Source organism: Gopherus flavomarginatus, chromosome 1 (genome assembly GCF_025201925.1).
Source record: "Gopherus flavomarginatus isolate rGopFla2 chromosome 1, rGopFla2.mat.asm, whole genome shotgun sequence".
Classification (NCBI taxonomy): domain Eukaryota; kingdom Metazoa; phylum Chordata; order Testudines; family Testudinidae; genus Gopherus; species Gopherus flavomarginatus.
In genome coordinates, this window is record NC_066617.1 from 88,762,925 (window position 1) to 88,774,932 (window position 12,008).

Here is a 12,008-nt window from a genome sequence, read left to right on the forward strand (position 1 = left end):
GAAAACAAATAGTATATGTCACAAACAGCAATTCCATTTGAAATGTTCTGTAGGGTTCCCCTCTGTGTCATGGGCAAGTAAAGAAAATAGGTTCTCTTTGAATACTGCCATTTCTCCCACCGTGATAAGAGGATTTCACCCTACTTCACCCTCTAATGTAAAAAACTATTGGAATTGGGGCACATCATATTAAGATCATTACTGAGCCATACCTTTTCTGGTTCTTGATATTTGCTATATCTGAAGCCATGTAAAGGAAAAAAAGGACATTAAAAACCCACACAAATAGCTGTCATTTAATTAGAGTTTTTGAAGGAAGCCCTTTGAAGGGGGAAAAAGTGCTAAGCATTTTCAACTTTTGCAAATCTAAGAATTGTAAAAATTAACCAAAACAATGCTCAATAAAGGATACAAATCAACTCCTTCTAGCTTACATGCAATGAAATCTGAAGACATTACATCTCCTTCTATAACTACAATGAAGAATGGAAAAAACAAATAGTAAAAAAAACTTATTGCCCATAGTTTGTTGCTACAGAGTATTCTTCATTAACTAGAAAAAACATCAGTGACAAGAATTCTAATTTGCAGCCAAATGTATTTAAATGTCTTAACATGCAGTAAAAATGTAGTTACCACACACAAAAATCCAAAACCTACAGCCAAACTGTATCATATCCCACTCAACTGTATGACACAACAGAAGACCTAAAAAGCCTTCTCAAAACTGAGTTTGCAATTTAGTATTTTTTCTTAAATTTTAGATTTGTATATCACAGAAATCTAACGTTTCAAGATAAACAGAAAATACACACTTTGGGTCTCCTAAGCAAGTGCAGTCACCATATAATTTGTCATTGCAGGTTTGCTTACCAACTTCAACAAACTCATTGTCCTCTAGTGTGTCCTCCAAAGTATCATCAAGATCCAGCAAGCCAAAGCTTTTGCACCTCCGAACACAGAATTTCACTTCTTCCACTGAGGCAAAGCCCCCATTATCAGGCTTGTTTTTCATGTAACGTCTCACAGCTTCCTTCCCCAGCCATCTCACTGTGTTAGCGCCAGTTAGGCAAGGCACTGCTAGCCATTCCCCTCGGACATGCACTGTGTACCTTGGCATACTTCTCCTCTGCCTACGGTTATCCCTCCACTGAAGAAGGCTGTGGTGTGCATCAGCCTTGTGTTTACCACACTATAGCCTAAAGAACAGCACCTGACTGGATTCCAATGTCCCAATCAGGAAAGGACAAAAATCCTCTCTCCACCCCCAGAACCCTGCCTTCACAAATAAGTTAGTGTATTTAACAAACTTTATCTACTAAGCGCCAACCCTAGCAGCAAACCTTTTCCTAGACAGGGGATGTGAAACTGCTGACACAGGAGTTAGCTTTTGAGATTGTGCCAAGGATGTAGCACCAACTCCTTAAAGGTATTTAGGTGCTTCTATACCTTCGAGGGTCTGGGCTGTAGAGTCTAAATCTAGCTCTAGTTTGTAGAACAAGAATTTCCAAACAGATATTTCTAAAGGATTCTGGCGGATGTTTTTATGGGGCTTTGGTTGTGCATTTTAAAAACTTTCAGTGTTTTAGACAAGTTCTTTCTAAATGGCAACTCCACCCTCTTATGAAAAACCCACGCAGGACATCATAACACACACCACTATGGACTGACACTAAATGGCCCTCTTGGTAGGACTGAATAGACACTGAACTATGAACTTACCTCTAAAGATGCAGTCTCTCTAGAGCAGGATAAGGCCAATTGGCAGGACAGCAAGAGGAAACTTGTATTACTGATCTCTATGCTGGAGCTGTTTTGAGAATATATAAAATTGCATCCTACAAAAGAACTTTGGTTCTCAATGTTGGCTACAAGCACTACAACCACTTTTTTATAAGTAATATTTACTGCAGACTCGCAGCATACAAACTACACAAACTAACACTGGCATATCCCATAAGAATGAGTTACATTTTAATGTAAAAATGGTGAAACCAGCTTCTCTGCCACCTCTTTAGACACCAAATTTGCTTGCATGCCCAACTCTGCAAGTTGAAAAGCTGACCATCACTGAGCGCTTGGGGGCTGGATCCCAGCCAGGGCAGCCCTTGGCTCTGGAATTGTATAAGTGACCCTTCTTACACAGGGTCCAAACGTCAATGAGATTTTGCCTAAATAAGGAGCTAAACCTTAGGATTTTAATATCATTGCCCATGCATGGCTGGTACTTGTTCCCAGCTCCTCTGTACACATGAGTACCCTCCAAGTCAGCACAAATTGTTTAGGGGAAGGTAGATATCACCATCCTATCAGCTGGGAGAGAGACTTTACTCCCTTCGTGGTGTCCATATTAATCACTGAAGGGATCCCCTGTAACCAGGGTGACTATGGACAGGAGGGCATGCTAGGAATACCCATAAACCACTGAGAGCACTGCTGTACTGAGTAGGGTGACCAGATCACCACACTAAAATATTGGGACACACTGGGGTGCCATCAGCCCTGCCCACAGTCCACCCCTGCTTCTCCTAGGTTCCGCCCCCACTCTGCCCCAGATCCCACCTCCTCCCCCACCGTGCCCTTCCTCATCCCCCGGCCTGCTGCTGGCTTGCTGTGTCCCTCCTCAGTCCCCCACCCACTGCTTGCCTCCTCACCCACCTGCTGTTCGCCTCTTCACCCCCCGCACCACTCACCCCTACGGTGCCGACTTCCCCTCTGCCAGCTGGGTGCTTGCCCACCCCCTGCCTCTTCCCCTAAGTTCCCACCCCTGCCCTGCCTCTTCACTTCCTCCCCTGAGCGCGCCTTGGCCCCATTCCTTCCCCTCCCTCCTGGAAAGCACTAAGCATCACCGAACAGTTGTTAGGTGGTGGGAAGTGCTGGAGGGGGAGAGGAGTGGGGATGTGGCACGCTGAGGGGAGGGGCCAAGAAAGAGGGAGCTTGGCTGCAATTTTTCCATCAGTGCTCCAGCCCCAAAGCACCCATGGGGTCAGCGCCTCCTTCCCACTCGCCTCCTTACCCAAATATTGGGACAAATGGTGTCCCAGTCGTACATTGATTGGATGTGGGACAAAGTGTTACATATCTGCACAGTCCCAATTTTATCAGGACATTGGTCGCTAGCACTGAGCTTTCTTTGTAGACTCAGGAAGCAGGAAGGGATTAAAATATGGTGTAGAAAAATGCCAGCTTGAAGAGCACCAAGTAAAACATATACTAGGTATAATGTCTATTTCATCTTGGATAGCATCACCTTTAAGGAGGAAGACATACCCTCTTCATCTTAAATGGTCTCTTGCAACGTTTACTGTTGTAGGAGTAGCAGTGATCTGTATGCTATGTATAACCTGTACGCTCAAAAGGTCTGTTACACTCCCCACCCCCACCTTTGAATACCTGTGAAGTGGCTCCGCCCTCCCCCCCCCCCCCGAATGCTTAAACAGCTGGAAGATCAGAAGAGCTCCTAGATAGACAAGGAGTCTGGGACTGTACTTAGGCAGCACTCAAACACCCAATGCATGGACACTAGCGGAGGTGGAGTGTGACCAACCAGACGTGGCCAAGTTATCTCTAGTTGCAGGCCATGAGGAGCAGGTCCTTAAAAGGGAAAGGGGCCATGTGCTCAGGAGTACACTCACAAGCTTATACTTTGCAGGGACCACTTGGCCAGTGGCTTACTGCATTGCATTCCATCGTGCCTCGGGAAGACTTATCTTCATCGCGCTGCCCATCGCTGTGCTGTGGGACACTTACTTTGAAGGATCCCGACATCTCCAGTTTCATGCCTGTCCTGGGAGCATGAGTATGCGAGTGTGAATGTGACTCCCCCCCCTGCACTTTTGAGCTTAGCTATCAGTATAATAAACTTGCTGCTTTCTGCCAAACTCTGGTGGGTCATTAGTCTTCCCTAAGCTTAATAGCTGACCCAATTCTGGGTAACATTTACCACTTATGCTAAACGTTTCACTTTGTATGTAACCATGACAGTGATTACTATTCCAGACCCGAAGAACTATGTAGCTCAAATGCTTCTTTCACCAACACAAGCTGCTCCAACAAAAATTACCTCACCTGCCTCGTGTAAGATATACCAACACATTTACTTTACACATTACCTATTGTATCAGTGCTAGCACGAGGAAAGGCAGATATTCTCAAGCCATTAGGAAATTATTACAAATCACATTTAATTAGTAGACTTGTAGGAATTTGTGGAAGAGAAAAATTTGAAGTCAATTTCCCATTATCTGTGGAATGTGACTAAATTAAATTCACTTGACGTTTCCTACAAGGAAAGTCAGTTACAAGCCAAACAATTTCAAAATTGTGTTAAAAAATAGAAAACGTTTTTCACAAATCTGAGAAAATATCCCTCGCAGTTTAGGAAGAAAAATGAACTAAAAATGTACATTGTAGAAATCATATGGATCTACTTTCTATATCCATTTTCTAAGTTAAAGAAGCATGCAGATACAACATACTTGAGTTTACTAGTTGGAACAATAGTTTGGGCAAACTTCCCAAAGCCAGTGGTGATTCCCTAAACAACTGAGATCATTCCAGAGAGAGAGAGGCTTTTACATTTTAGACAGCAATGCAAACAGCAGGTATCTGCAGTGAGGTAAGGCAGACTTCTCAAACCAAGATAGCATTTATTAGTCACCTGGAATATAGCATCTACAAGTCTTAAGCTTACCTTTCCAGTGTTACCCTAAAGAAAGACTCCACATTGGTGGAAGCAATGCCTTTGCCATGCCGATTTGCTGAGATCCATTTTGACACTCTCTCCCCATCTGTCCTCCGTTCACAGCAACAGCCCTAAGAGCAGTCTGCTCACACCTGACCGTTTCCCAGCTGCATCCATGTGGTGTTCACATGTCCAGTGTGTCTCTGCTTCCCAGTTCTTGGGGCTTCCATTGTCTCTTCCTGATCATCCATTAACAAATGGAACAGGACATACACATATATGTGAATGTGTCTAGTATTCAACCAGACAGCTACATGTTTCAAACACTCGGTGCACAGCAGTACCAAGTGCATAGGGAAACCAAGGCGGACATAGGGCTCAAAAAATAGTAGCAAATTCCTCCCCTTCATCATAGAATACCCATATTTTGTGCGTGTGCATGTGTGTGTGAGAGATGAGGGTGAGGGTGACATTTCCGCTAATAGGTTAGAGTATACAACGGAAAAGGCAGAATCCTTTTCCAAATGGCATGGTCTCAACCAGACATTAATACTCTACGCTGAGTAGTAAGATGGGAAAGAGTGGCTCATTAAGGCTTTATCCACAGAAAACTATAATGATTTAGTGCAGCTCCCTCCAAAGGAAGCGCTTTCAGTTTGAGTGCCTTCTATCAAGTTAATTCAAAAGTTTCTAACTAGGACTTGAACAGATGATGAGGAACAGTAAACATGTATTCACCAAGGGCAAGTCATGCCTGACCAATCTGATTGCCTTCTATGATGAGATAACTGGCTCTGCGGACATGGAGAAAGCAGTGGACGTGATATACCTTGACTTTAGCAAAGCTTTTGATACAGTCTCCCACAGTATTCTTGCTAGCAAGTTAAAGTAGTAGTATGGGCTGGACGAATGGACTATAAGGTGGATAGAAAGCTGGCTAGATTGTTGGGCTCATCAGATAGTGATCAATGGCTCGATGACTAGTTGGAAGCCGGTATCAAGCAGAATGCCCCTAGACTTCATCTACTGCAACTTGAAACCATTACTCCTTGTTCTGTCATCTGCCACCACTGAAAACAGCTGAGCTCCATCCTCTTTGGAACCCCTCTTCACGTAGTTGAAGGCTGCTATCAAACACCCCCTGAGCCAGCCAGGTAAAGTCAATGGGGCTACTCATGTGCTTAAATCCCTAACTGATTAAGGACCCATATCAGGACTGTTTACATAAAATACAGTGAACCAACAGAACACAGGACAATTTTTTTAATTTAAATTGTTTTCAGCATTTTGACGTGTTTCAAAAAAATTTTTTTAAACCAGCTATGAAGCTGGCCACAATGCCGAAAAATTGAGTTCTGAAATTTCAGCTTGAAATATTGTGACTTTTTTGTCAAAAAACTGAATTTTGACAAGCAGCTCCAGCTGTTACTGTATGTAACTGTTGTAATGTATGTACTGTAACTCATGTCATACTTTAACTCATGTTAACAAAACCATCCAAAAATCAGGAGTGGAATGAGAAACAAAATTGTTCAGCTACTAAAGTAATGTAGGCCACACAAGTAAAAACATAGGTTTATACAACATGATTTATTCTAGAAATCAGAATATTTGAAGTCAGCAAGGAAAAGCTATTTATTATGACATTTTTATTGTTACTTTCTAGACTTGTTGATTGTACAAGACCTGACAAGTTGGCTGTTTTATTAAAAAGTTTTTTTTTTCCAAATATTTAAAGACTCAGGACTTCAACTGTGTGTTGCTGCATGAAAGCTTGTATGAAAAAAAAAAATTCATCCAAAATTTGTAAAAAAGCCCACACGACTGACAAACACAAATGCATCTCAGAAAAGTCATCTTTTCCTTTAAGTACTTTATAATTTGTTTGTACTAGAGCCATTCATTCATCTCCCAAAGATTTATCAGTTTTCCAAAATTTCATTCGATGTACAAGACAGAAGTTTTTAAACTTCATCTTGAAGATCCATTTAAGCCAAATTATTGCCACAGTAGCAGAAAACAAAGTCAGGTAGATAATCAAGCATGCATGTTAGCACATTGTGCAGAGTTACAGTTCTGTTTTAGTAGTTTGCCATAACTTTTAAAAGAAATTAAACAGTCTGTCCTTGACCCACTTTCAAGTCTTTGGCCACCAGCATTGCAGCCACTGGGTGCATGCACACTCTGTGCTGCATGAATGAGCTGACAGCTTGATCACGAGATTTCTCAAAGTTGTAGAGATCCCTGCAAAAAATTTCACAATATAAGTAGAAATAAGAAACTAGTCTAACTATGGATTTTCACCTGAAAGTTTTATTCTTACACTGAAGATTTTATATTAAGATTATCCTTTATATAATGGCTTTCCACTCTGCAATCTATGTTTGCTAGGTTTTTATGTTAAAAAACTGATACAATAAGAACTTCAATTTATCCTGCAAATACAGAAATATTCATGTTCAAAGTGCTCTGGAAGTTCTATAGTTAGTCACTTCCTTCAGAAGGATGCAGATTTGATTATTTTTCTAAGAAGTCTGCTCTAGTTCAAAGAGGAATTAATTCAAAGGAGTCCTACAGCCTGTGTTATACAGGAGTGTCCACAATTTTTTTTAAAAAAAAAAAGTTCATTTGTAAGGTCTGCAGGTGAGACTTACCTAAACAAGGGACGAGTAAACTTCATCCTGCCTTGTTCTGTAGCCATTTTTAGAGCCAGAGGAATGGCTTCTTCCCACTTGGCTTGGATGCAGAGGCGTAACCATCTGAAAAATGTAGTTAAAGATGAATTTCACGTCCAAGTTGGCTGCCAATTTTTGTTTGTAGCAGTTTTCAAAATTTGTGATCTTCCACTACTAATATCCAATATGGTGTTCCCTACCTCCATCCTAAGAATGAAGAGGTCATGCTACCATACATGCAACATGACATTCAGATACTAAGTACTTTAAGTTCATAATGAAGCTGAACTGGGTCTCTGGGTTTCCCCACACTGACTTTTGCAATTATTTCTCTTATAACAATGTATAGATGAGTACTATGATAATGCCCAAAGGGCCCCGTTGATTAGGGTGCTGTATGTTTAGGGGAAGTCATTACATAGTAGTAAGTGTCTATTTGCACAAGCTCATCTATTTTGTTATAAATGTAAAAATAAAGCAAAAGAAATAGAATTCCATATCATTATGTGAACTGAGAACTACAATAGCAACTTAAACAATATAGGTTTTGTCAATGGTAAATAGCAAAGGATTACTGTACACTGAGACAAGACAAACTCACTAAAAGACGGTTACTCACTTTTGTAACTGTTGTTCTTCGAGATGTGTTGCTCATATTCATTCCAGTCAGGTGTACGCGTGCCGCGTGCGCGTTCGTTGGAAGACTTTTTACCCTAGCAACACTCGGCGGGTCGGCTGGGCGCCCCCTGGAGTGGCGCCGCTATGGCACCGGATATATACCCTAGCCGACCCGGCCACCCTTCAGTTCCTTCTTGCCGGCTACTCCGACAGTGGGGAAGGAGGGTGGGTTTGGAATGGATATGAGCAACACATCTCGAAGAACAACAGTTACACAGGTGAGTAACTGTCTTTTCTTCTTCGAGTGATTGCTCATATCCATTCCAGTCAGGTGATTCCCAAGCCTTACCTAGGCGGAGGAGTCGGAGTGAGATGTGGCAGCGTGCAGAACCGCGGAGCCAAAGGCTGCATCATCTCTAGACTGTTGGACCAAAAGCATAGTGCGAAGCAAAGGTGGGGACCGATGACCAGGTCGCTGGGCGACATATCTCCTGGATAGGCATGTGGGCCAGGAAGGTGGCTGATGAAGAATGCGCCGTGAGATGGCCTGAAGGGACATGAGCCAGGTCATAGCACGTGCGTATGCACGCTGTTACCCAAGAGGAGATCCTCTGGGAGGAGACTGGTAGACCTTTCATCCGTTCAGCGACTGCCATGAACAGCTGGGGGGGATTTCCGGAAGGGCTTTGTCCGCTCGATATAAAAAGCGAGCACCCTATGGACATCTAAGGAGTGCAACTGCTGCTCCCATCGAGAAGAGTGAGACTTCTGAAAGAAGACTGGGAGGAAGATGTCCTGGTTGGTATGGAAAGCCGACACTACCTTAGGGAGGAACGCCGGATGAGATCGCAACTGTACCTTGTCCTTGTGGAAGACAGTATACGGTGGGTTCACCGTAAGCGCTCGAAGTTCGGAGACCCTTCTGGCTGATGTAATGGCCACCAGGAAGACTGTCTTCCAGGTACAGGAGTGAGCAGGTCGCCAATGGCTCAAAAGGCGGATGCATAAGTCTGCTTAGGACTACGTTGAGGTCCCAGGTGGGGGCAGGGTGGCGTACTGGGGGGTAGAGGCGCTCCAGGCCCTCAAGAAATCCAGTAACTAAGGGGTGGGAAAACACAGAGTGGCCACTTTCTCCGGAATGGAAGGTGGAGATAGCCAAGTGCACCCTCAGAGAAGATATCGCCAGGCCCTGTTGTTTAAGAGACCAGAGGTAGTCCAAAACAGCGGGGATCGAGACCTCAGAAGGAGTAACATTCTGCACTGTACACCAGCAGGAGAAATGTTTCCACTTGGCCATGTACGTTGACCGAGTGGAAGGCTTTCTGCTACTTAGGAGAACATGCTGTACCGGAGCGGAACAGCATAACTCCGATCCGTTCAGCCATGCAGGAGCCATGCCGTGAGGTGAAGGGCCTGCAGGTCTGGGTGGCAAAGACTGCCGTAGTCCTGCGTTATGAGGTCTGGAAGGAGTGGTAGGGTAACTGGGCTGGCCACGGACAGGTTGAGCAGTGTGGTGTACCAGTGCTGTCTGGGCCACGCTGGCGCGATCAGGATTAGATGCGCTCTGTCCCTGCGAGTTTTATTAGGACCTTGTGAACCAGAGGGAATGGTGGGAAGGCATAGAGCAGGTGGTGCCTCCACGACATGAGGAATGCGTCCGTGATCAATCCCAGTGAAAGACCCTGGAAGGAGCAGAACGCTTGGCATTTCCTGTTTGTGCGAGAGGCGAACAGGTCTATGAGGGGAAAACCCCACCTCCGGAAGATCGAATGAATAACGTCTGGTCTTATCGACCATTCGTGACAGAGGAAGGATCTGCTCAGCTGATCCGCCAGAGTGTTCCAAACCCCTGGGAGAAAGGACGCTACCAGGTCTATTGAGTGGGCTATGCAGAAGTCCCAGAGTCGAATGGCCTCTTGACAGAGGGGAGAAGAGCGAGTCCCTCCCTGTTTGTTGATATAATACATTGCCGTTGTGTTGTCTGTAAACACTGAGACACAACGGCCGTGAATATGTTGCTGGAACGCCTGGCACGCGAGGCGGACGGCTCTCAGCTCCTGGACGTTTATGTGGAGCGTCAGCTCCTGTGATGCCCAAAGGCCATGGGTACGAAGGTGACCGGGGTGAGCCCCCCAACCGAGAGATGACGCATCTGTCGTTAGGGACAGCGAGGGCTGTGGTGGATGGAACAGTAGCCCTGCACACAGCAAGGAGGGAGTCAGCCACCAGTCGAGGGAGCGTAAGGTGTTCGGGGGAACGGTCACCAGAATGTCAATTGGGTCCCTGCCTGGGTGGTAGACCGAGTTGAGCCACGTTTGAAGGGGCCGGAGGCGGAGCCTGGCATATTTGGTCACATATGTGCAGGCGGCCATGTGGCCTAGTAGGCCGAGACATGTGCGAGCCGAGGTGGTCGGGGAGTTCTGCAGACCTCGAATGATCGCCGTGATCGTCTGGAAACGTGGCTGAGGTAGGTAGGCCCTGGCTCGAGTGGAGTCCAGGGTTGCCCCTATGAAGTTCAGCCTTTGTGTGGGAACCAGTGTGGAGTTTTCCGCATTGAGGAGCAGCCCCAACTGGGAGAATAGGTCCGTGATTATGTCCACGTGCTGTCTGACCTGAGTCCGGGAAGTTCCCTTGATGAGCCAGTCGTCCAGATACGGGAATACACGTATCTGCTGCCGGCGGAGGTGGGCGGCGACGACGGCCATACACTTCGTAAACACCCTTGGGGCCGTAGAGAGGCCAAAGGAGAGGACCGTGAATTGGAAGTGCCGGTGATTGGCTACAAGGCAAAAATACCTCCTGTGTGGAGGGAAGATGGCGATATGGAAGTACGTGTCCTTCATATCGAGGGCGGCATACCAGTTTCCAGGATCCAATGACGGGATAGTAGTCCCCAGGGAGACCATGCGGAACTTCAACTTGACCATAAACTTGTTGAGGCCTCGCAGGTCTAGGATGGGCCTGAGGCCTCCCTTGGACTTGGGGATCAGAAAGTAGCGGGAGTAAAACCCTTTTCCCTTCTTGTCTGGTGGTACCTCCTCTATTGCTCCTGCGGTGAGGAGAGACTGCACCTCTTGTAAGAGGACTTGCTCGTGAGAGGGGTCTCTGAAGAGGGACTGGGTTGGGGGGTGGGAAGGCAGGGTTGAAACAAATTGGAGGTGGTATCCTTGTTTCACCGTCCGTAGGACCCAGATGTCTGAGGTCAATTGGGACCATGCCGGGAGGAAGTAGGAGAGGTGGCTGGAGAAGGGAGGAGAAGGATCCTGTCCTGAAACTGGTACGCCGTCCTCGTGCGTACCTTCAAAAGGTAGACTTAGGCCCCGGAGGTGCTTTCGGGGGGCCGTGGTTCTGACCCCCTTGGGGTCCGGACTGGCGTCTACAGCACCCCGCCCATGCTTTCTGTTGAAGTCTTGTCTGTGCCGGGGCACAAAGTACGGCCAGTGGGGTTGGGGCCAGAAGGGTCTGCGTAGGGTCACAGGCGTATGCATGCCCAACGAGTGCATGATGACCCTGTTGTCCTTTAAACTCTGCAACCTGGGGTCAGTCTTTTCAGAGAACAGACCCTTGCCATCAAAGGGTAAGTCCTGGATGGTGTATTGGAGCTTGGGTGGCAGGTTGGAGACCTGTAGCCCTGAGATATGCCTCATGGTGATACCGGAGGCCAGAGTTCTGGCTGCCGAGTCGGCCGCATCGAGAGAAGACTGGAGGGAGGTTCTAGCCACCTTCTTCCCTTCTTCAAGGAATGCGGCAAATTCCTCGTGAGAGTCCGGGGGTAGAAGTTCTGTGAATCTACCCACCTCCGCCCAGGTGTTGTAGTTATAACGGCTCAGGAGAGCCTGCTGGTTGGACACTCGGAGCTGAAGGGCACCTGCCGAATATACCTTGCGGCCCAGTAGGTCCATCCGCCTAGCCTCCTTTGATCTGGGGGCTGGCGCCTGTTGGCCGTGGCGTTCCCTCTCATTGACCGATTGGACAATTAATGAGGAGGGAGGAGGATGGACATATAGGTATTCGTACCCCCGAGAGGGTAC

At 46.2% G+C, this 12,008-nt stretch overlaps 2 protein-coding genes across 2 annotated transcripts in view; both read right to left on the reverse strand.

Moving 5' to 3' along the window:
* Positions 1 to 1,249, reverse strand: part of HAL (histidine ammonia-lyase) — a 32,195-nt gene extending 30,946 nt beyond the window's left edge. The window contains exons 1-3 of the mRNA XM_050935531.1: positions 874 to 1,249; positions 413 to 473; positions 213 to 240 (exon numbers count right to left, since the gene is read on the reverse strand). Coding sequence (XP_050791488.1) covers positions 213 to 240; positions 413 to 473; positions 874 to 1,120 — 336 coding nt within the window. The 5' untranslated portion in view covers positions 1,121 to 1,249. The remainder of the gene's footprint in view (positions 1 to 212; positions 241 to 412; positions 474 to 873) is intronic.
* A 5,004-nt stretch (positions 1,250 to 6,253) lies between these two features.
* The window catches only part of LTA4H (leukotriene A4 hydrolase), a 37,418-nt gene continuing 31,663 nt past the window's right edge, over positions 6,254 to 12,008 (reverse strand). Inside the window, exons 18-19 of the mRNA XM_050935461.1 lie at positions 7,339 to 7,443; positions 6,254 to 6,928 (exon numbers count right to left, since the gene is read on the reverse strand). Coding sequence (XP_050791418.1) covers positions 6,796 to 6,928; positions 7,339 to 7,443 — 238 coding nt within the window. The 3' untranslated portion in view covers positions 6,254 to 6,795. The remainder of the gene's footprint in view (positions 6,929 to 7,338; positions 7,444 to 12,008) is intronic.